We start from the raw sequence: 26,094 nt of genomic DNA, 5'->3' as shown, positions 1-26,094 counted from the left end.
TGTACAAATTCCTCACGTCCAATGTTATTTAATATTTGGTGGGCGGCTTAAAAATGAAAATTACAAAGCTAAGTGCATCGAACAAGGAAAAAGTGGTCAGTGAATAACTGGCAGGTTAGTTGTTATGCAACAAGTAACTAGAACGCATGAAAATGGAGACGAATCGATTAATGTTGCAAGTGCGAGATTTTGCTTGCATTTAACGTAGTATTACATCATGTAAGATGTTATAAAACTAACGAAACGATTTTGTATCAAATAATATTCAACCAACTTAGCACATTCTAGAACAAAGAAAACAGGGACTGGTAAAAAGAATTACAGAAAGAACATAATGAGAATAGTGATTGAATATGTTGAAGTCTTAATCAAATACATTTAACTGACTCACGTTTATTGTTTTCTCGATGGTCAATATCGGATCCATCGTTTCTCGATTTCGCGGATTCCTCGTCGGACGATTTCGGTGATTTTTGATTTTCCGTATTATCGACGGCTTCTTGAATCTCTATTGTACCGTCACTGCGTCTTCTACGTCTCGTTCTTTTGCGTTTCTTTCGTTTTCTACTCCGTCTATGTCCCCTATCTTCAGGCGTACCACTTTCTACGATAAAACCTTCCGTTGTATATAATTATAAAAAAATTCCAAACTAAATCGAATAACGAAGACTTCTTACTACGTTCGTAAACATTAAAAACTGACTCACGTTTATTAGTTTCCATGTCATCAATATCTGTATCGTTATTTTCCATTTTTAATGAATCTTCTTCAGACGATTTATTCGATTTCAAATTTTCCGTTTTGTTTCCGCCTTCGTGAATATTGATTATTTCGTTGCGTCTTCTACGTTTAGTTCTTTTGCGTTTTCTACGTTTTTTACCTCTACGTCGTCCCATATCTTCCAAAGAACCATTTCCTGCGATAAAATACCAAAAAAAAATAGAATCGGGAGAAGATATACGAAGGTGTTTGCATCCACCAGAAGCTTTAGAGTCAAACGTGAACCACGACTCATGGGCTCAGAAAGAGCAGCTCCAATTAATGAATCTAGGGATCTAGTACAGTGAGAAGAAGATTGAGAGAAGCTGACCTTTTTGGGAAGGTTACGGTGAAAAAATAGAAAACTAAAAAGTTGCATTGGGTTAAAGAAAATACAAATTCGACGCATGAAGAGGTTTTAGGGTCTAAGTGTTTGTACGCAGGTCAAAGGAAGAACGGATGTAAGATCCATGTTTGATCCCTACAGGATAACACGGCAGATATTCGGTGATGGTTTGGGGATGTTTCGGAGTGATCAAAATTGAAGAGATTTTGAGAAAAGAGTAAAATTATACTGAAAGTAATGGTTTAGCCACCTCAACTCGATTGAGTTGTTATTTTTTGGTATCATGTAAACTATAGGGCGAGCAAAAACTTTTGACCGGTAGTTTATCACATTTGAAAAAAACCTTGTCACGCAACTATTATCCACGCTGTATATTTCGAAATATTTTTCCAATAAACAGCATAGATAACTTGTCATACTGTATACTGTATAAATTAATTAAAAGCAAATTACCTTGGGAAGCACAGCTATCGCTACCTCTACTAACTTCCTCATCATCGTCGTCGTAATCTTCATTATCGTCGTCTTCTTCCGTATCACTCACATCTGAATACCGTCTTCGTCTTCTAGGTCTTCGCTTTCTTCTTTTTTTACCTTTCCTCCTACGCACCTGCCTCATTAAATCACCTCCCGAACTCAATTCTTGTAATTTCTTAAAAGCGCCGTAATCTTTCTGGTTCATACCCAGTACGTATTTTCCATTTTTCGATTTGATTAATCCGCTCGATAAGCCGTGTCTTAAAGCTCGTTGAATCTATAGAAAATATTTTTAAAATCAATTAAGATTCCACCGTGCATGAACCAAATGTGTCTGCAAACGGTTAGAGGAATATTACATGACACAAAATCGATGTTGACTCAATGTTTGAATTGTACCTCGAGTATAAAATCATCTCGTGTGAAACCAGCTTCATAGAGAGAGAATTTGGGTTTATTGGAGTGGGCCCTAATATAGGAATTTCTCATCGGCAAGGTCGGGGGTTGTGCTGGTTGCGTGGGGTTGTGTTCTATAACTTTACTTGAAGAGGAAAAAGGAAGATTTAGGAGTTTTGGACAGAATAAATTAAAAAGAAAGTTTGCAAATGAAAACGACTCTTCTCGGTTAGGGTTTTTCTCTTGATTTTTCGAAAAATTTCAATTTTGGAAAAATCGCAACGCGTTATTCCATATCGTCGACCATTTGGCTGGGAAATCGATTCACCAGGTTGCAAGGAAACCCTCAAAAAACCTGCGAAAACAACGACGATCGACGAGGAGTATGTAGGATGTATGGTTTTATCTGATGTGCTTCAGAGGGAGGTATTTGGTTTTTGGGTAAAAGCGAAATGGACAGTGAACAGTACTTCTCCAAAAAATATATTAACAACTCGTCGTTCAGCTAGAAACCAACGAGCCAATCGGCCAATCTTGCTGGATCTACTTCCATGATTTGCACTTTCTGGATGTGCAAAAGGTGAAGAAGTTGCTTTTGAAGAATCTTTTGAATAATTATAGTTGATACGATGAATCGAAGTAACATTTTGCTTAAGCTAACTGTGGGATCAGCACCACATGTGTCTGCAAACGTTTGGAGGAATATTACATGACACAAAATCGATGTTGACTCAATGTTTGAATTGTACCTCGAGTATAAAATCATCTCGTGTGAAACCAGCTTCATAGAGAGAGAATTTGGGTTTATTGGAGTGGGCCCTAATATAGGAATTTCTCATCGGCAAGGTCGGGGGTTGTGCTGGTTGCGTGGGGTTGTGTTCTATAACTTTACTTGAAGAGGAAAAAGGAAGATTTAGGAGTTTTGGACAGAATAAATCAAAAAGAAAGTTTGCAAATGAAAACGACTCTTCTCGGTTAGGGTTTTTCTCTTGATTTTTCGAAAAATTTCAATTTTGGAAAAATCGCAACGCGTTATTCCATATCGTCGACCATTTGGCTGGGAAATCGATTCACCAGGTTGCAAGGAAACCCTCAAAAAACCTGCGAAAACAACGACGATCGACGAGGAGTATGTAGGATGTATGGTTTTATCTGATGTGCTTCAGAGGGAGGTATTTGGTTTTTGGGTAAAAGCGAAATGGACAGTGAACAGTACTTCTCCAAAAAATATATTAACAACTCGTCGTTCAGCTAGAAACCAACGAGCCAATCGGCCAATCTTGCTGGATCTACTTCCATGATTTGCACTTTCTGGATGTGCAAAAGGTGAAGAAGTTGCTTTTGAAGAATCTTTTGAATAATTATAGTTGATACGTGGATCGAAGTGACATTTTGCTTAAGCTAACTGTGGGATCAGCACCACATGTGTCTGCAAACGTTTGGAGGAATATTACATGACACAAAATCGATGTTGACTCAATGTTTGAATTGTACCTCGAGTATAAAATCATCTCGTGTGAAACCAGCTTCATAGAGAGAGAATTTGGGTTTATTGGAGTGGGCCCTAATATAGGAATTTCTCATCGGCAAGGTCGGGGGTTGTGCTGGTTGCGTGGGGTTGTGTTTGATATCTGTTCTGGAAGAGGAAAAACTGTAGTGACATTTTGCGTAAACTAGTTGTGGGATCAGCATCAACTCAACATTGATATCTTAAAAGCTTAGTTAATGCAACTCTTGGAATCTTTTCCAAGCTCAAAGAAATATCCTCCGTAGACGTCGTGTAAAAGTGCCCACTTCGAATATTTATTATAGTATTTTTTTAGTTTTCATTTGATAAGTAAATTTTTCTATATTTAAATTTTTTCCTTATGTAAATAACACGATGTTCGACAATATGTAGTTCTCCAAGAAAAATTTGTATTTCAATACTTCCTGTTAGTATTTTCAACAAATAATTACAATTTATGATAATTTTTTCAGAATGTTTCTTTATTGCGAAACGGTTTTTTGGTATATGTACAACGATCTAAGAATCTAAATATCTTCCAAACCATAAATTTTATCGATTAAAACAAAAAGAACATTTTTGTTGTATAATTGATTTTTGCTATCTTTAAATTGTACAGGTTGTCCCTGTAAAACATTGAGCATGAGCCGCCCCTGGTATTCAGATAATTGTGTACAATTATTTAATGTATAGACATACGTAATCATCCATCTATGTTTAATGTTTAATTTAGAAAATATACTTAAATATATATCCTGATTCACTGATTTATATTAATTAGATTTCTCAACTGACCTGAGTTGAATCATGCCGTAATCGTTTGATTCTTTTGCTCAATAAAAGCTCCACTTGATCAATTATATTCTTTTTGGTGGAACCTTTCGATTCTTTTAGTGTAGCTATCGCTTCGAGAACTTCGTTGAGGAAACGCGGATGATGGGATCTTCTTCTTGGGTTCATTTTCACACTGGAGGAATTAAACATCGTCATATTAAGAACAATAATATAATAAACTTACCTTTGCACGTTAATTTGTTTGAGCGATGAAAAAAATTCACGGTCGTTTGTAAAAATATCATGTGGTGAAAAAATTAGTCAATTTTGACAATTACTAAAAACAATTTTGGATGTTTTTTTGGAGTTTCTATAGTAACTAGACATGGGTAGCTAGCAAACAAGCAGACGAGTAGATTTCAGTTGAGATAGTAGATAGAAAATTGTTTAAAGAGAAACAGTTCGTTTATAATTTCGTCGTTTATTAGTAATAACTTGTCTTTGTTCTAATTTGGGCTTTATTTTTAATAAAATTTATACATATACGAACTCAATTTGGTACAGATTCACATATTTCTGAGCTAATGAGGAAAAAATTAGCTCAAGTAAAACCACAGCAATCGCAAGACAAAACAAACCGATCACAAAATTATATTTTTCTTATAGTCCGGCGAGTAGAGCCAAATTATAACCAAAACCCATTTTCAAAGTTTGGAATTTTACAAATAACTCGGAATCTATGGCGAATTTTCAAAAAAGTGAAGAAATCAAAAATGTAGTTCAAAAAATTTCCTACAAAAAACGTTCCTTGTGATTTTTTCCTAATTTCAAAATTACTCTTACAAAAAACGAATTTCCTATTATTGGATTTTTTCAACAGTGCATTTTTGCGAATAACTCAAAAAAGATTTGAAATTTAGAGGTAAATTTTTGAAAAAAAAAGAAGCTCAAATATGATTTTTCCTACCTTAAAAAAAACTCTAAAATGCTTTTGATACAATAGTATTTTAAGATTTATAAACATTGGAAACAAAATTATTAAATACAAAGTTATTCAAAGTAAATCCATTTTCTAGGTCTAATATTAATTTTATTGGGATCTGCGGTATCTACATATATGCTCAGAATGTTTTCTGAGAGACGCTGATAGGCGTCTGAAACATTGTCTAGTGTATCCTATGAACATTAGGTAGACCCAGGTACTGAGCAATCTCTGGAATTGTAGTTTTAAAATAGGTGCCTTCATCAAATACATCTCATTCTCGTTAGAACGTCAGTTGAACCTTCCTGCAGGATTCGCAGGTTGTTTTACTCCAAATAGAATGTCTGATTTGCTATCTGAAGATATTTCAAACAATTACTTCTGATTTGTTTGGACTTATTTTGAACAATCGTTGTTTGATTCTTTAGTAACATCATTTCTAACACCATCTGATTCAACATTAATATTTTGGATGAAATCTTGTACGCAAACACGTTACGAAAAAAGCGAAATATAATAATAAATAATGATTTTGCCTTTTTTTTTTTCACGTAGATATGCCAGACTTCGGTGTTCTTTCTAGTAAAACGGTAACAGAGGTACTCATGTTGGAAATGAAGATGTCACCAAAAGCAAAAACTTACCTCATATCAGGATATCCAAGGAATATGCGGGACGTTGTCGAATATTCGGAGAAGGTAACACCAAACTAACATACTAACTTATCTATTGTATTGATATTATTGATATTAACAGCAACGATTATCACTATATCACTATAATTTTCGTATAATCATAAAATAGAGAAGTTCAAAGTTGTTTGTGAGTACCTTTGAAAGAAATCGCTTATCACAATAAAAGAAAATGGTGATCATGATTTTGATGTACGAAAAATCCCCGATTTAAACATAATGATGTGATTATTCACTTCAACTCAGTACTCACAATTCAAGTAATTCAATTTTTCTTTACAACCATTATAAAGATTAATTAGTTTTTTCTCTTGAACAACAAGAATTTAAAAAATAACTTTTGAAATTATAGATCCAGATATAATTAACTACTAGGCTAGTAAATAGAGCAAATGTTCTCCCAAAAGTTCAACTTAAATAGTGTGCTGAATCATAACCAACAATTTTAGGGGGAGTGCTACCCACCTTAAAATGGAAAAAACATATTTTTGGGTGGTATCTCCCAAAAAAACTTGCAATTTATCAGTTTTGGGCTATAAATATGAATGAAAACAAATGTGAAAAATAGAAAAAAATGTTAACCCCTTGGTGTAACACATCCTTCCTCCCCAAATCGATAAAATGTCTTTCTTGGGAGTGTTTTTTAGAGATATCTAAAATATCGTTATTGAATTTTGAAATTCCAGTTAAGTGAATCGTTTTCTTTAATAAATTCAGTTAAATCAAACGTAGATACCGGACCTAACGGATAAAGGTTTTTTTTTTCGTGAATATTGAGGAAGGATAGAAAGGAATGAATTTTCGAGAAATCACCATCAAGAAACGGGTAGAACAATATATTTATTTAATCATCGAACTCATCATCATCGTCACTATCTGCGTCTGCGTTTGCACAGTCTGGGACTATCACCGGCAAATATTTGTAGTACATTTATTACAAAATCATCTTCAAAATCGAATTTGGAGCAGCTTGAACTGGCATTTCAATAGATTCCGCACATTACACACACACAGACACGACACATACAGCGGCCGGCCAGCTGCCGCTCGGACTAGGTCCTCGGCCGACAATGTACAGGTATAAGAATTTGAATGCGTTCCTCCCAGGTACATTGCTGAATAGTTCTTTTGAATTCACCGTTATTCCTCCAAGTACTGATTTTATTTTCGCCCCGGATAAGATGCAATGCAAGTAAACGTCGACAGAGTTATGTTTTCAGCTACTACAAGATTTACTGAGTTTTATTTAAAATTCCTACAAGTAAGCGAATTTTTATAAAGTTTCTTAAAAAGAGTAGATATTTCTCTCCAGATTCCACTTTGATTCATGTTAATACGTGCGTTTATTCCTGAGATATCAACATTTGAAGTTATAAAGATTTTATAACCAAAAAAAGCGAACTTTCGAAAATAATCGTATTTGAAATACCGGTACCGACTAAATGCTATGGAATTTAGCAATTAAGTACTCCGTAACTCTTAATTTTACTCGCTACAAAGAAAGAAATAAGATTTTAGTGATCTCGAGCATTATTTCACGCAATTAGAAATAGTCGTGTAATGAGAGCTTAAGTTGCAATTTTGCAGCTGCTCACTTTGCGTATGAGAGATAATAATATGTCAATAGAAAGCTGAAATATTTATCTTCAAAATGACGTAAGATTCGTCAAAATCGTACATTTCTATCGGGAGTTATGCATTTTTATTCCCTGCGCTGTTTGAAAAAATGCAGCTTGCCGCGCGCCATGCAAATCGTGAAAACTTTCAACAATTTTTTTCAGGAATACGGCGCAATTTGGCGAAATTGTTGTAAGGACCTTTTTTTGTAAAATTTTGTGCCCTTTCTTAATCTATTTTTTTAATAAGACAATGATTCTCTGAGATATTCTGAAATTATCTCAAAAAACAAGTTTGGCGCGTTTTTTGGGGGGGTCGCACCCCCCTTAGATTCTTCATAAGTTTTGTGCACGTTACGACCTACAATTTAAAAAAAATATCGCAGGAGCAATTTATAAATTGAAGTTTCTAGCCCTTTTTACTGGCCTATACGTCGCGTGATCAAAAATAGCCTTAGTATTCGAAGTATAGTAAATTTATTGTACTAAGGCTACTAAAATCATTTGTACAGATACAGTAAACATCAAGATTAGATAGGAAAAAGGTTTTATGATGTACCCGGACATGATACATACAAATTGAACAATACCATCAGTTAACCATGAATATATCATTACTAGGTTTTGTCTTTGACCGTTTACTGTATTCTGTTGATGCAGATTGAATGATGATGATTATTATAGCTACATAAGAACATCTACTCAAGATATTTATACCAAAAATGATTGGATTTGTGGTCTATAACCAATAATATTCGAAGTACAGTCCATTGTATTCTGTAGTATAAGCAAGGTCTATGAGACCTTGGTGAAACTGTTCTACTGAAGTGAAGCGTACCACGATAAAAAAAACTGTTGCTCGAGACAACTCGTGATCTAAATTTTGTCGTCGAACCGACGAAAGAACGTCAAAACTAATACGCTTTATCTTACCATAAGCTAACCATACCTCAGACTTCTTTCTATCGTTCAAGTACTTGTCACAATTTTGTTGATCGAAAAAGTAGTCGTGGGAACGTTTGTTTCAACATATTTGATCAACTTTTTAGTTGGACAATAAAAGATTGATTTAGTCAAACTTTATCGCAATGCAAATCGCTAACAAGTTGAATCGTGTAAACCTTCACAATCCAGTTAATCTTCGGTTGAACATTATAGTTTTCTATTGCTTTATGTGCGGTTACAAATTTTTGAAACTTTGTCGCAAATTTCATTGGTGAAAGAAAAATATGCAAGGGAAAATGCATTAAAATGTATTTTGAAGGAATGGACATTAGAGAACGAAATCAGAACAATGTGCAAAAAAGAACATTCACTAGTTTGTGGAATGGGTACAGAGGATATCATCAGTTTCAAATTGGTTCAAATCGGCTTCTTCATTTTGGCGGAAATGTTTAGGGCATTACTGTATGTTGTTTTCTAAACCTTGAACTTTTCCCGGGAGCTCACTAAATTTTTTTGCAGACATTCTCAAATGGTTTCTATATTCTTCTTTATTCTGTAGCGCTAGATCCTTTAACAAGCCTTCTGATGTTCAAAACTGATTTCTTCTTATAATCCATTCTCTGACCCAGAATCTCCATTTGAATTAAACATTTTTCGGCTCTTGTTTCAACAAAATTGGTCATCATCAGTTTCCAATCGGTTCTTTACAGCTATAAACCAATAATAGGAGTGCGAGGATTCACAGGAAACATCTGATGACATTCATTTAAGGACGTTGTCTGGTATTTAATCACCGGAACCGAGGTTTTAGCGTCCTGTGCCATATAAATGTTAATTATATTAATAATAATGTTTTACGTACTTTTTTACATCCTGTAGAAAATTGGATATGATATATTTAGATGCCCAATAAACAGAACCCAATATGGAAAATAAATCTCCTGTAGCCAAGTATCTATAAGTTATTAGCAAGTTTAATTTTGGCGGGAGTTTTTGACGCATTACTGTATGTTATTTTTTTAGACGACCTTGAACTTTTCCCGGGAGTTCACTAAATTTTTTTGCAGACATTCTCAAATGGTTTCTATATTCTTCTTTATTCTGTAGCGCTAGATCCTTTAACAAGCCTTCTGATGTTCTCAACTGATTTCTTCTTAGAATCCATTCTCTGACCCAGAATCTCGATTTGAATTAAACATTTTTCGGCTCTTGTTTTAACAAAATTGTCATTATTTTCACTAACTACAACATTTGACGTCATCTTTTTGATACTGAGAGAAGTTGATCAATTTTTAGTACACATGTGAACAGAATTCGACTTGTAAGAACGCACCTCTAAAGTCTAAAATCTGTCTACAGATTTATGCGCAGTTGTGCGTATGCGCGGCGAATAAAGTACGTTCGTGATTCAAATTATCTAGTTCTAAACATAATCTGAATACATCAAAATGTATACACTGAGTATTTTCGGAATGTATTCAAACCAACCAGCGCGAACAAAGCTATGCTAAAATTGTAAAACTCGCTCCTGTAGACCAGTTTTTCGTTCGCAATTCATTTGGTACTTTTTATAGTACGTCAAGTAAAAATATATGAAGTATATGTGTTTTTATAATCACGTAATCGTATTCAGAGACCGAATCTTAAACAGTGTAATTGTGAGTGTTAATTTAATGGCAGAAATTAGAAGTTACAGGTATAAAACATCATTCAATAAGTCGTGTGACTGACGCACAGATGGCGCCGCCATAGTCAAATCCATATGACGTTTATGAAGTACCAGCTTTTAAAAGGTTATGTGTCAAATGTCATAACATTTCGATTAGTCAGAAAAAAATGACAGCCATTTAAGATAAGCTATTTCTGTTATTCTCAAAACAATGGTCGTCGATAAAACATCAAACAAGTCCACAAATTGGTCATATATAATCGTAAATTGAAATTTCGTGAGCTAACTAAGCCCTTAAAGATATTAGAAGGAGTGTGCTTATAAATGTACATGAATATTTGACCATGTGTTAGGTTAGGACACTCGATCAAAGACAACAACGTGTTGATGATTCATAGCAGTGTTTGGCCTTAATTACACGTGATAAATCAGATTTTTTTCGTTGATATATGGCAATAGATGAAATATGGATCCATCACTTCACTCATGAATCAAAACGATCATCATCTGAGTGGACTGTAGCCGGTGAATCACGTCCGAAGCGTCCGAAGACATAACAGTCAACTGGGAAGGTTATGGCTTCAGTATTTTGGGATTTACATGGAATATTATTCATCGACTATTTCCAAAAGGTTTTTGTATCGTTTTAATGTAAAAATCAAGGAAAAACAACCTCATATGTCGAAGAAAAAAACACTGTTTCGCCAAGACAATACACCAATTCACAAGTCGATGGTAACGATGGTTAAATTGAACGAATAGCTTCCTCATCCACCGTATACACCAGATCTGGCCACCAATGACTACTGATTTCAAAAAAATGGTCGCTGGTAAAAAAATTAAGCTGGAATGAAGAAGTAATAGCTGAAACTGAAGCCCTATTATGAGGAAAAGACAAATCCTTCTACAAACACGTCATTGAAAGTTAAGAGAGCGTTGAAATGATTGTATTGCTCATTTTTGCCAAAAAAATGTGTCACACGACTTATTGAGTAATGGTTAGATAGAAAGATATCTATTGAATACCTACCGAGATCTCAGATACTCGAAAAGAGAAGTTTTTAAGTCCAAAACGATTTTTTTTTCCAGATACAAACTGTCCAAGGTGTAATTTTAATATCGTGGAGGCAGAAAATTTTGGAAAGACAAATAGATTATGGTGCCAAATTAGGTCAAGTTGTTTTATCATTAGCTCGTATGGAACTCAATAATTTTTACAGGAACGTCATCCCTGTAGCTGAATATTTCGATCAAAGCAATATGTTAATATCAGTAAGTACTGTTTCTATTATTATTTCAATATTTACACTGATTTTCCTTGTCCACACATATAAATATTATAAAAAAATTTTTTTGAAAGCCTCAATGAATAAGAATGAAGTAAAAAGTTTTTGAAACGTGTTCGCAGTTGTAGCAACTGCCTGTCAAAAGCAGGATACCATAAATTGCGAAGTCGCCCACTGATATAGACCGTGAAGCCGGTTCTGTTCTAATATGTATCGAAGCTAAAGTTTGACGATGTTCCAGGATGTTTTTTTTTTGTTTTTTGCTCACTATTTTGGTCGTTTTTCAAAGATATAATAGCTTAAAAGATCTGTTTTGTTTTTTAACAGCAATCTCGACATTTCTAGAATTCGAGGCTTCTCGCTAAAGAAATCGGTTTCGCTTGTAAATCCATAATTAAGTTGCAATGATTTAACTGAAATATTACTATATTAACTATTAAAAATAAGGTTCTGATGTCCAGCTATTTAAAAAGAAAAGCTGGTTAGATCTCTCGGTTGGTGTTTGAATATAACTCTATGTATGCATTGGTTTCTTTCCTCACCTAGTATTGCTACAAATCTAGGAGTTTTGGGTCATTTCTCATATGGTCATAGATGAAGTTTAAAGATAATACAAAACATTTAATACAAAATCGTTCCTTTAGAACTTTCCAGTTGATGTACAGCTGCAAACTAGTCACCAGAAGTGGATTGAAGCAAACAAATATAGTCATCAACAGCTTTCTATTGAATTGCGATTTCACGATAAAAATCAAGAAAAAATCAGAAAGGAATTTGGTTATGTTGAGCTGGAATCTCAAAATATTACTAGCACACAAGTTTTTTAATTGATCCGAATCTTCCAGCAGAAAGTTCTGTTGGATTTGGATTTGACGCATGTTCTACGATGACTGGAAAAGAAGGTGGCGCACAAGCCATTTTGAACACAATGAATCTTTATTTTTACATTGCTTGGGATACAACATCTTGTAGTTAATGACGCTAGCAAATTAAGGAATTTAATTGAAACAGGGATACAGTATCTTTCTTTCGTGAGTCGCTAGCCCGCAGGAACATGCCTTCTAAAGTTTATCGAGTGTCTATATGAGACCAGATGATCTAAGAATCACAAGAGCATGGCTGAATTACGAGGATGGTTCCAGAAATACCTGACCTGACCTAAAGAGGACGATAATTGATTGAAAACAGGCATTTTTTTCTAGTTTGAAGACGCCATGTTGTTCGGTATTTGTTTAGCAGCAATCAATAGTGAACATGGAAAAAATTGTTCATCGACCTGCGAAGACCATAGCAGACATAGTAGGCATTCCAAAAAGTCCCTTCCAATAGAGAATTCTGTGTATACCTGCATGTCCTTGACGAATCTGTGATTTGGGCACTACAACTTTACTTCCTTCGAAAAGTATTTCCTTCACATAATTCAGTTCATCTTTAAAGTTGAAATAGTGTTATAGTTCTATGGGAGGTTCATTGACTTATCCAGAAATACCAAATGTGGATCTTCCTTTGTGACTTTACTGCAATTTCCAAAATTTCTTTTTGTTAATATTTCAAATCAAATGCATCGCAATCTCGACTAAGAGGGTATTTTTGTGCCTTTGCTATAGTGCAATATTAAATATTATGCACTGATGCAGCTTTCTTGAAGATTGTTTCAGGGTTCAGGATTGGTTAACGCTGTTGCTCCGTAGGCTACTGGTTGTCCTTCTTAAAGGAGAGCGGAAGTTTTTTTTTGACTTGACACTTAATGTGACAGGTTTTTTTACATCATTTTTGTAGATCTGTTTTATTCATTGGTGTCTTCATCTTTAGGATCTGCTTCTATTCCTTCTGCTGCTGAAGCCATGTTCCCCAGGAATTGTGTTCATTCCGAATCAAAAACTCATTTATTTTTATTGTTGAAGCCTCATTTCTTCAGTTTTTTTTTTGTAGCTTTGTTCTACTTTTTGCTAATATTAAAATGTCATCGATTTTAAAGAATATGGGGTAGCAAAAGTTTGTGTTCCTTTCGAAATTTTATTCTGTCAGAATCCTTTTGTGCAATCTAATAGAGCAAAGAATTTATAACTTTTAATATCAGCTGAAATTTCTAGTTCTGATACTGGGTACGTCTTTGAAGTATCAACGAATCACAAAGATAGTTGTTTTTTTCTTAGTCTTGATTGCTTTGCAGTTAGAATTGAGTTTTTGTTTTCTTAAATGAAATAAACATAAGAAAATTGTTGTAAAATGCGTATATAAACTAGTCACGTGAAACAATTTTTTGAGACTAAATATAAACGCGAAAAACGAGGTTTCACAACTTAATTTTATTGTGAGTAGTCCAAAAATACTTCAAGAAAAATAATATGAGAAAAAATTACCATAAAATCCGGAATTTCACGATTAAATTAATATTACAAAATTGCGTGCTCGTGGAAACACGATCTGCATCGGTATTTATTATCCAACAAGATTTGTTCTATTTCTTTTCATTTCACATAATTGCTTTCTGTCTTTAGGAAATACGAGTAGTTTTTCCGAACCATTTCCGGTCAAAATTACCGCCTAAACGAAATGTTTAAGCAATAAACATATTAATACAGTGCCGTATTAACCTAATGTGATGATTTAAAATTAAATTATGTCGTTAATAGTTTCTTTATACGATTCATAACCGCCATTAATATCTATCCAAACGTAGGTCGTTTCTTAATTCTTTTTCCTGCATTTCTTCTATATCTTCTAGGCGCTTATTCAACTTTTTCTTGGTCTTCATCTTCTTCTTTTCCTTTGTAGCGACAAGTTTAGTTTAATGTGAATTGGGTTTTAGAGATATTGAAAGTTTTATTTTCTACAAACTACAATTTAAGAAAAAACATATTGGGTTCGATCATAGACATCACAATACACATGATTTTTGGCGCATGTGACAGATGACTTACATAGAAACATAGACAGATGACATTCAAGGTAGCGATTGCTGCTGATGACAGTTGACGTACAAGATGGCGTACACTTCTTACTACTTATAACTTACTTCCGTTCCAAAATTGGATTAGCTATATCTGAAGAAGAGGTTTATGCGTTCAAATCACATGCTTTGAAACTTGTTTTGGAAAAGAATAAATCCATATCGAATTATAAATATTTGTTTGGATTTGTCGATCTCAAAACTGGTTGGTGATACACGTAATAGATAACGCTGGTGACAGTAGACAGAAGACATTCAAGATAGTGATTACTGCTGATGACAGTTGACGTACAAGATGGCGTATACTTCTTACTTCTACTTACTTCCGCTCTAAAATTGGATTAGCTACATTTGAAGAAGAGGTTTATGCGTTCAAATCACATGTTTTGGAAGTTAATTTGAAAAACAATAAATCCATATAAAATTATTGATATTTGTTTTTATCTATCGATCTAAAAACTTAAGTAGAAACCCTCATATCTTAGTACGTAGAAACGTAGAAATTTTCACGATTTTATTATAAGTATTTTGCCATATATACAGATAGTTTTAACACGTCTTGGGACACCCTGTATTTCCTAAATCACTGTTTATAAGAATGGTACAAGAAAACTCACACTATACCCTTTGTAATATAGCAATAAAATAAATGAATTCTTTCAGATAAACGGTGAAAGAGTTCCAGCGGAAGTTTACCAAGACTTCAAGGCTGCTATAATACGAATCCTAGGAATGCAGGATAATCCTCCGTTGTTCGCTAATGGAAAAGTAGCTCCTGTACCTGACGATGTTGTAACAAGTGAACTTCCATTAGTGGTAAGTCATTTTAATGAAAAAACGTTTATCTACAGGGTGGCGCAATAGTGAGTCGCTTCGACGGAAAACGTCGCGATTTTTGTGATCGCACGTCTTGACAAAACGACTGTATCGTTCAAAATATAGATTAAGACACATCAATGAAGTTCCTAGTGCAAATTTAATTGAAATATGGGCTAAGCGTTTTGAAGAGACCCCCACTAGCAAAAAGTCGTCCAAGGACGTCTAGCAACACAGACGATATTCATAGGATGAAGGAGTCAGTACGAGAAAACCCGCATGTGTCTACCAGGATGCAATCGACGGCTTTAAACTTGTCGCGACGAAGTTTACATCGAATTTTAAAGTTGGAACTTCAACTGCATCCTTATAAGCTCCAGTTAACACAGAAATTAAAATATATCGACTTCGGCATTTGCTGAATAAATTTTCCACTTTTGATAAAATCCTTTCTCCAGATGGGGTTCATTTTTATTTAAATTGGTTCGTAAATTGACAAAATTGTCGTTATTGGACCAAAAAAAATCCAAAAATGAAACATCAAAAACCACTACGTAGTTCGAAAGTAATGGTATAGGCAGGAATATCTAGCGAAGGGATTATTTGCCCTTTCTTCTTTGAAGATTCGCGAGGACGAAACACCGACCGCTATGTTGCGATGTTAGAAGGATATTTGACTCCAGAACTTGCGAAATCAAAAATAACAAATACGAGAACTTGGTTCCAACAAGAGTGTTACACATTAAATGACTCTATGACGGCTGTGAGACAGATGCTTCCTGCAAGACTAATTTCCAAAATGCCCCTTGGCCCCCACGTAGCCCTGACATGATTTTTTTTGTGGCGACACCTCAAACAAAGTCTACATGAACAATCCGAGGGACATCAGTCAGCTAAAGTAAAATATCCACCAGGAAATGACAACAATCACCCCAGATTTATTGACAAGAGTTTTCACAAATCTGCGCTGAGTTTAGAGGAGTGCCGTCTTCGAGATAACCGTCATTTAGATGATGTTATTTTAGAAAAATAAACTTCATTCAATTACCTAATCACATCTTTTATTTCAACAATACCTTACGTATTCATTTTTTAAGGTTGTACTTAATAAACGCACGTTCTGCGACATCCTGTATATAATATTTTCACGTATTTTCCAGCCTGACGGGTCGTCTACTCGTATAACATCAACACCCACAGCAGAAAGATCTCAATCAACACCGGACCGGCCGAAAACTAGAGTGATTTCAGTTAATCCCAGTATACCAAACTTCAGATCACCCACGAAAGCTTATCCGTTGGTATTATGGGTGATCGGTGGTCCTGGTAGCAACAAAGCGGTGTTGTGTCAAAACGTCTCTAGTGAAACCGGATGGCAGCATGCCAGTCTTGGAAGAATACTGAGATCTATTGCAGATCAACCGGACGCGAAAAAAAATAAAGAAATAGCGAAATTGAAGGAATGTATCAGTAACGGGGAATTGGCGCCGGAGAATTTCGTTTCGAAACAAGTGGAGAAAATAATGAACGAGAATATAGGAAAGGAAGGTTTGATTTTGGACGGATATCCTAGGGATATGGCGCAAATTGCCGAGTTTGAATCAAGGGTAAGTTTTTTGTTTCTTAAACGTGGTATATGATAAAGTAAACTTTCCCAAAATCGTTATCGGAGATCTGAGTTTGCTGTTTATCTTCTGCGTATTTCAGTGGTCTTCCTTCAGTATTTGTAGTTAATATATATTCAAATTTGTCAGTAGGTACCAACTCATCAATCAAACTAACTAAAGCAATAAATTGTACTCACTGAATAAGAAATTTTCATGACGAGAAAAAGAAGTTTTTACTTTATCAATTCATCATATTGAGGCTATTAAAATCATTTGTCTAGTACAGTCAAACTGTTCAAACCATGCATGATAATGCTCGCCCTTACGTGGCTCGTTGTGATCAGAAATTTTTCCAGATCTTAATTCAATTGGACATGTTTGGAACATGTTTATTAGAATAATATAGAACAGAAAAATCAAGCGCAATCGGTAGCTGATCTAAGTAAAATTTACGATGATCGTCATTAGATTCCAAGTTGTGGGTATTAAATAACGAAACTGGTTATATAAACTATTTTAAACCGATCAAAAACACGTGGACGCGAAATACATTCATTTCCATACACTTATTTCAATAAATTATTAGTTTCAATGCAGTTTTTTTTTAAATAAAAGAAACAAAACAGCCTCTATATAAACGAAGTCCACGACTACACTGGTTTGTCTACAGACATGGTAGACATTGCATTCAAAAGAGTAGGTTTCACGTTAAATAACTGACAGTCGTTAATCTTTTTCTGTGCGTACTTTTTCTGTAACACCGGTAGTCTTTTTACTTATTAGACCACCTCGTATGTTATCCGAGCTTGGGAATGAATTGAATGTTGTTAAATGAGAAATTAATCGCTAATACTGAAGTCATAGAAATTGCTGTAAGATATCGCCTTGAATGGAAAAAGAAAATGTTTAGAAAACATTTTTGGATTCATAAACATTCTAGTATTTCAACGATTCACCCTATAGAGTTGCCTAAATAGAAACTCATTTTTCATTTGTCTACCTTTAGGTTTGAGAGAAAATAAACAAGAAATTTGTTTGAAATTTTTGTTCGTTACCCAAATTTTGCCGTTTTATACCTGTTTTCAAAAAATAAGTGAGATTTTTTCACATAAATTAACTAAAAAAACCGATTGATTGTGTAAATAAAAATCTGATTTTTATCTTTACATTGTGGATGAACTTACGGAAGAATAACTGTCAAATTATGTTCAATATTTGATATTTATGATATTTTTTGAAAAAAAAAAGTTGTTACTTGAACAATTTTACAAAATTATTCGGTTTTACTTCGAAAAATTAATGATTAGCTCGTGTAAACGACAATTTTTATGGCGTTCATTCGAGTATGTCATAAGTCAAATTGTGGATAGATTCCATGTCATATACTACGAGTGGTGCGTTCCACTAAACACTTAACGACACTGACGTTCACCATCACGATCTTTCCCGTTCCACTTTTCCCAGAGCGTAAAAATTGTGAACCTAAGTGAAATTGATTACGAAGCGTTTTGAACATTGTGGTAAATAATAACAAATGGCAATAGAGAAAAGAAGCGAAAGCTTTAAGAGGTTATATTACAACAAATGATGAGATCTGAGATAGATTCTTATAGTTGCAATCTTTGTTGTTTGGAGACATTAGTGACGTTCTCGCCGAGACCAAAGCGATCGTGGTCGCTATTTAGAACGCTGTCAACGCGGAAAAAAAATTAGTATCGTGAAAGTGGTTGAACTGGATGTTAAATTGATCTGTTATGAAGCGTAGTTTTTTTGGTCAAAGATAATGTAAAATCCGCGGAAATTTATCGAGAAATTTGACGATGAGTGCCCCTCCTCTCTACTCATTTATTCCGTTTTCCGAAAAGACTAAGAAGTTGAGGAAAACTTGCCATAGGTACGGTACCTCAAACCAAGTACTGTACGCGATATTTCTGAAGAATTGAGCATCAGCGTGGGTAGTTTTCAGTAAATAATCCATGACTGGCTCGGTTACTGCAAAATTTAAGCCAGATAAGTACCAAGATTTCTGAAGTTGGTACTACGAAGTTTGTCGAGTATCCTGCAGCGGTATGAAGTGGAGAAAGAAAAACCGAAGCGCGTCAGTTAATGTTAAAATTACATTGTCAGTAGAGAAGGTGTTGTGTAGAGTGTTTTGGGACATCAGAGAAATAATTGCGGTTGATTTTCTCACTGAACAACGAACTGCTAACATTGAGTATTATACTAACTTCTTAAAAACGACGACGAAACCTGTCTAAAGATCAAAATGACGCGATATTCCAATCGGTAGTGCGATATTGCTACTAGATAACACCAGACCGTATACAGCTCGGCTTAAGATGAAACGTTAACCGAATTGGGTTTATAAACACTGGAACGCCCTCCTTATAGTCCCGATTTGCCACCAAGCGACTATTAATTATTTAGTTCATTAAAAGAGGCACTTGGCGGATTACGATTCGAAGCTTGATGGTTTGGGGATGTTTTGGGGCGACTGGAGACCTGGTAAAAATTAAAGAGATAAGAGAAATGTAGTAGTTTCTAGACAGCGACTTATCGGCAGAAAATACATCTTCCAGCAAGACATTCCTCGAAGAATATTTGAAACAATTGGAAAGGAAAAATGTACTGAAAGTAATGACTTTGCCGTCACAGTTACCCGACCTCAAACCGATTAAATTATTGTAGGAAAATTTGGGCAGGGAAGTCGGAAAGCATTTTTTGAAATATCTTGAAAAACGAATGGAACTAAATAGACGACGATAGTTTGTAGAAATCACTATTGTTGTAAAATATTAATATCGAAATCGATCGTATTATTTTTATTTGTTGTGTATCACGAATGCTACAGGGTATACAAAAACTTTTAACCGATAATCTACATTGAAAAAGCCACTATCTAGTAAATAATTCTTTACTGTATTTTTCAAAACACTTATTTAATAATCGGACACTTTTACTTTATATTTCACCTTATAATTACTAAGTTTGCCACTTATTCACTGTTCAATAAAAAACGTACAAATAATTGTTTATATCTTGCAACCGACCAGCGGTTTTGCTTATAATTGTTGTATACAGAGTGAGTTTTATGTATGGAACGCCTCAATTATCTCGAAAACGGTATTATAGTGGTATTTACATTGTTGTCAGATCTTATATTTTTTTGAAATTTTTAAGAAATACTTATTATTTTCCATCCAATGATTCCTATACCTAAATGACATATTTCGGAGTTTAGCTACATTTATGTTGTCTCCGCCCAAGTTAAAATAATAAATTTTGGTGGCTATCCCAATGGATCGTCTATCTGAAAAAAGAACGAATTGATATTTTAATGATATTAGGATATGGTAACAAGCGTAGAAGTCAACAAGAAACGTGTAATATTTTGAATAATTTATATCCTAACCGAAATCCCATAATAAAATTTACTGTAAGTAAATTAGTAAGAAAGTTTAACTGGTTCAGTGAAAGATTTATCCAAATCAGTGCGCAGAAAAACTGCATCAACTGAAAACAAATCTTTAAATGTTTGTGTCCTGTTAGAAGACGATTCACACTTCAGTACTAGACAAATATCCAAGAAACTTGATATTTCGCTTTAATAAATTCTATCTATACAAAGTAAAGTTGGCTCAAGTATTGTCAGATGACGATTTTGATAGACGTGAAGATTTTGCAAACCTAATTATGGAAAAATCAAATCAAACGATCCAAATTTTTCAAGTAATATTTTGCGATGAGTCCACTTTTTGTATTAATAGAGATATCCGGATCTACAAAAGTTCGAATTGACAATTGAACTTTACATACGATTATATAACGACGAAAAAACTAAACAGAAATTAGATATCTAGGAGAGAAAAATATTAAAAAGAATTTTTGTAGAAAAGTAGAGTTAGGATGAAATAGAAGATCAAACCATGAAATTTATACACTTTTCAATGAGGAACCAACCAGCGCGTTTATACAGACAAAAATATTACAATAACTCGTGTATACCAAAAAACATTTATATTGGTTCTAATGTCAGATTAAAACCCTTGGTTCCTGGAGTATATCGCCGCAGGATTACTTATTTCTTATTCTAGATAAAGTTTTCCTACATTCCTTCGCATTAATAATAGAAACTAATGACGCTTTTCCGATATAACGACTTTCGACAGATATCACATAATAAAATCCAGTAAAACTGTAATAGCTACGTTAAATATGTCATTGAAACGATATAATTATAAGTCTGGCTATCGTTTCTAGAAGGAAAATGAAAGAAAATACGATCGTTTTCCTTGGAACGTTCCCATCAAATATTCAATATATTTCCAAGGACAAAGACGACAAATATTGTAAGAATCCGTGGGAAAATATACGTTTTTTCTCATATTTTGATGTTATATATGAAGGTATAATTAATTTTATTTCACACACAATGAATTGATGAAGATTGATTGGTATTACTTCTTATTAGGAAACAATACGTGCCAGGTATAACAAAATATTCTTGGAAAGTTAATTATTGTGTAGAATAAAAACAAGTCTGGATTGAAATATCAATAATATGTACTTTCATACCTATACTCATTTATTCAAACTATTTCTAATGATGGCGTGAATCCCTATCCATTGTTAATTACTTACTCAATTCATTCACACACTTGTACTAGTCACTACTGATATAATTTGAGAATCACACTTTCCTAATTTATTTAAATTACTTTTCACGATTTTCGTTTCGTTCACTTTGAATTATATGACTGCGTAGCTTATAAATAAACTAGTATTTATGCCCAAAAAGAATTTTTCAATAATTCTAGAAAGTTAACACACAAATAAAAAGCATTTTCTACAAACTAGTTTAAAAAAATATAGACAATTTGCCACTGTGATAAAAACAACATCAGACGAATTCCGAAAACTTTTGCACCCGACGCTTTCACCAAATTTTAGATTCTTCCATTAACCAATTAGGTCCAGCTTCACGGTTCATGTCGCCGTCGAATTCGTAACACTATTATTCAAGATTAAATAAATTTTTTGCCATATAAGCTTTGGTTGTTGAATTGAAAACAAATAAATGATATTTTGAAATAGTTTTATTTTAGTTTTCGTACTGTCCTTTGAATAAACCCAGTATGAAAACATCGAAAATCTTTTCCACGCGTTTTAAGCTTGAATAAAATTTTTTCCATACACGGAAATGATGGGAAACATTCAAATTTTATTTTCAATTGTATTTTAAACAATTTCCACCTCGATGGGAATTTATGTAACCTCAAAATGTCTAAATTGATCGGATTATAACTTTTCCAGCTTTTTGAATCATTATATCTCAGAAACAGTGGCTTGTAGGAAAAAAATTATTCATTTATTTTTTGTAGATAATTTTATGATCTACAATTTTTGTCTGAAGTATTTTTATCATAAAACTCACCGTTTTGCTTAAAATTGCGAAAAACTCATTTTTTTGACCTTTACCGTGAATAAAATTTTTTCCTTACACGAAAATTGATGCAAATTCATGTAACTTCGAATATCTAAATTGACCAGATCATATCAGTATCAAATCATATTTTGCTAAATACTGAAAGTAATCGAAGGTTAATCTTCTTTTTTCTTTTCTTCTTTTTTCGCCTTTTATAGTGAGGTCTATTGGGTAGGCAACCGACATGGAAATTGTATTAGTTAACGGGATAAACTATAGTGTAGAAATTTCAACTTCCTTCTTCATAATCGAAGGTTAATCTGGTCATTTCAATGTATCAACCATTTTTTATCCTTTTACAGGAATTGCTTACTTATAGGAGTAACATTCTATTACAAATACACCTTTATAACAATGCAAGATATCCTGGCTGTACTGAAACATTACTGTTAAATCAACACTAGACAAAAACAATTATAACTTTATAATTTTTTTTTTCAGTATAAACAAAAACCGGCAGTCATTCTATTGGACTGTTCCAAACTTCAATTGGGAAGAGGTCGATTGGATGACAGTGTTACAGCTTTTAGAAGAAGATTGGAAATTTTTAGACAATCTTCTTTGCCAATGTTACGTGCAATGGATAGTATTGGAAGATTGACAATAGTAAGTTTATAATTTTTCACAACGTACTCGTCATGTTTTAAAAAATTATTTTCAGTGTTGCATAATATAGTGTGTGGACTCCTATACCAGTAACAGTTGAGCACTAAAGTTTATTTATTGAAGAAAAATAGTAAACCAAAACACACTCGGTATAAAATTAATCTGAATCTGACTGACACTGACTAACACTGATTGACACTGACTGACACTGACTGACACCGACTGACACCGACTGACACCGACTGACATCGACTGACATCGACTGACACCGACTGACACCGACTGACACTGACTGACACCGACTGACACCGACTGACACCGACTGACACCGACTGACACCGACTGACACCGACTGACACCGACTGACATCGACTGACATCGACTGACATCGACTGACACCGACTGACACCGAATGACACCGACTGACACCGACTGACACCGACTGACACCGACTGACATCGACTGACACCGACTGACACCGACTGACACCGACTGACACCGACTGACACCGACTGACACCGACTGACACCGACTGACCCCGACTGACACCGACTGACACCGACTGACATCGACTGACACCGATTGACACCGACTGACACTGCTAATTTCTAACTCCTACTCTGCTAAGGTTATCTTCCGCTTCTTTTAATCATTTTATCCTAGGACTACCGCGTCTTTTTCGACCACGAGGATCCCATTGCATCATATTGAATGCTATAGATTTTGTTGTGTCATTGTTTCAGTTGAGTACATCATTACTAGTACAATCATCTCCTTCGTTATTAAGATTTTCTCTTTGACATTGACATTCTTCTTCATCTTCTTAATTTTCTTCACCATCCTCTTCTCCATCTTCTTCTTCATCTTCTTCTTCTTCATCTTCTTCTTCATCTTCTTCTTCTTCTTCTTCATCTTCTTCTTCTTCATCTTCTTCTTAATCTTCGTCTCCATCTTCTTCATCTTCAACTTCTTCGTCTTCTTCTTCATCTTCTTCTCCTTTCTAACATGGATGACCATATTGCCTGTTCATTTCCAGCAAGTCTTCCCCAGAAAACGAAATCCATCACCTTCGGCAACGTTTAGAAGGACCTCCATGCGGTTTTTTTCCTCCAGTTGCTCATTTTTGCATTACTACTGTCTTCTATTATTTTTATATATTTGTTCAGAAATTTTCTATTTCATCCGGCTTCCTATATCTTGTAATCTACATTACTGCTTAATATCACCATTCCGCGTTCTTTCTTGTAGAGTTTCGCCCTTGTTTTTTCCATTTCGACTCCTCTAGCCGTCTATAGTGTCCTGCTAGTATCTGATTTTATTTCTGCTGCGTTTGTACTTCGTTAAAAAGATTTCCGTGATTCCTCATTTTCGTTTCCGGGTATTAAAAATGTTTCGCTTGTTCGATTATTATCGAATCGATTTCAAACTTAGATCGTATCGATTGTTTGGACGTCACCAGGTAATTGGTCTGCTCGGTGTTGATGAGTACGTTTAGTTGTATTGTTTTAGTGTTAACGAAGCGTAGTAGCCTTTGGAGATGATCTTCAGTATCGGCAACAAGGACGGCATCGTCAGCTTAGCAAACAAATCTCATTAGTTTTATTTTGCTTTCATTGAATAGTTTTTAAACCCATCCACTTTCCCTCTTTGACAATTGGTTGCAATCATCTCATATCAAGCATCTTCATGGTGCTGTCCATTGATTAGTTAGGAGTCCATACGCAATTTTGGAATACCATGTAATTAATTGTTGTTAATCTAACGAACGTCAAATGATTCTTTAGGTAGATGGTGACACTGATGCGTTGCCAGTTCAGACCGATTTCAAAAACGTCGTCAAAGAACACATCGAATATCTAAAAACCCAATCACAAGAAACTGTTCAAAACGGCTACGTGTCCAATGGGAACGTATCGAACGGTCACGCGTTTTCGAATGGTCATTTACCAAACCAAGATACGCAGCTTGAAGATCTCGAAAACGAACCAATAGAAACGATAAGTAAAAGTGTGAGTAATGGTGTACATAACATGACTAACGGTCATGTAAAGACACACACAAACGGTTTTGTGCCTAACGGGTTGACGGAAATCGAAGGACACATTTAAAATAATCTAAGAATACTTTTCAAATATAGGATTAATCAATTAGATTATTCAAAAGTAGATATTTCCATTCGTTATTAGATATTTCATACCAGCTATTAAAAAAATTGAATTGGAAGATAGAAAATGCCTTGTTTTAAAAATAAACATGCTTTTTTTTAATTAAATAGCCCTTTTCCTATTGATTCATTCATAATAATGACCAACTGATGGTTGAGGATGTTTTTTGTTAAGTAAAAACCATCAAAATGCAATAATCTGTTTTCCATCGTATATATTTTGGAATTCACACTGTATATTCGAAGAAAACTATTAACAGTGACTAGTACTGTATATTATTAAAAGATTTAACCTTTTTACTATTTATTTACGTGAGAAAATATCAGAAACAGAAGATGTTTGTCTTTTGCCTCGAAATAGGCTTCAGTTTTAGCAATTGCAGCAATTTGTTTATCTAAATGTTTATCATTAAATTCATACATGTCTTTATTATCACTACACTGTCTACAATTTCATCGTCTTCATTCACCCTTGGTCTAAAGAACATTTAAATTTACTGAATTTAAAGAAATTTATGAATCAAATAAATCTCACCAAACGATGCCGCTGCTTATCACAGACTGTCTGGCAAGAATATTTCATAGAAATTGTGTACATACGCCTTCCGACAGCTTCGACTGTTTGACGGTTTTTTAGATTTTTACCGAATTTTATACGAGGGGTAAACATTATTTTTCATTTCTTAATTGGTATGAGTGCCGTGCGAATTTACGGAATATTGAGATTATAATAATGAATGGAACTATCTCTATGTAATTTACCGCACTTTATTCTTTTGTAAATAACAAATGAATTTAAATAAAAATTCGGGAATAAATTTAATAAATAGATGTGGAATATACACAACCACTTATAAAATTTATTTTCCATCAGTTTAAAACAATGTGATAGTTTGTAAAACTAATTTTTTTAAATATTTTACAATATTATTTTAAGCCTCTAAGTATTTGGGGAAAACTACGATGTGCCTTAGGTATGAAATTATGGAAATAAAATGAAATATTTGTATTAC

The 26,094-nt window shown here is 34.1% G+C and overlaps 1 protein-coding gene across 1 annotated transcript in view; it reads left to right on the top strand.

Annotated features, from left to right (window-relative positions):
- The window catches only part of LOC130449827 (adenylate kinase isoenzyme 5), a 43,552-nt gene extending 18,527 nt beyond the window's left edge, over nt 1–25,025 (top strand). The window contains exons 4-9 of the mRNA XM_056787864.1: nt 5,798–5,940; nt 11,254–11,436; nt 15,067–15,212; nt 16,397–16,826; nt 22,753–22,917; nt 24,702–25,025. Of these exons, the coding sequence (XP_056643842.1) occupies nt 5,798–5,940; nt 11,254–11,436; nt 15,067–15,212; nt 16,397–16,826; nt 22,753–22,917; nt 24,702–25,025 (1,391 nt within the window). The remainder of the gene's footprint in view (nt 1–5,797; nt 5,941–11,253; nt 11,437–15,066; nt 15,213–16,396; nt 16,827–22,752; nt 22,918–24,701) is intronic.
- Nucleotides 25,026–26,094: the final 1,069 nt, after the last annotated feature.

Source organism: Diorhabda sublineata, chromosome 10 (genome assembly GCF_026230105.1).
Source record: "Diorhabda sublineata isolate icDioSubl1.1 chromosome 10, icDioSubl1.1, whole genome shotgun sequence".
Classification (NCBI taxonomy): Eukaryota; Metazoa; Arthropoda; class Insecta; order Coleoptera; family Chrysomelidae; genus Diorhabda; species Diorhabda sublineata.
This window is presented reverse-complemented; position numbering and strand designations above follow the sequence as displayed.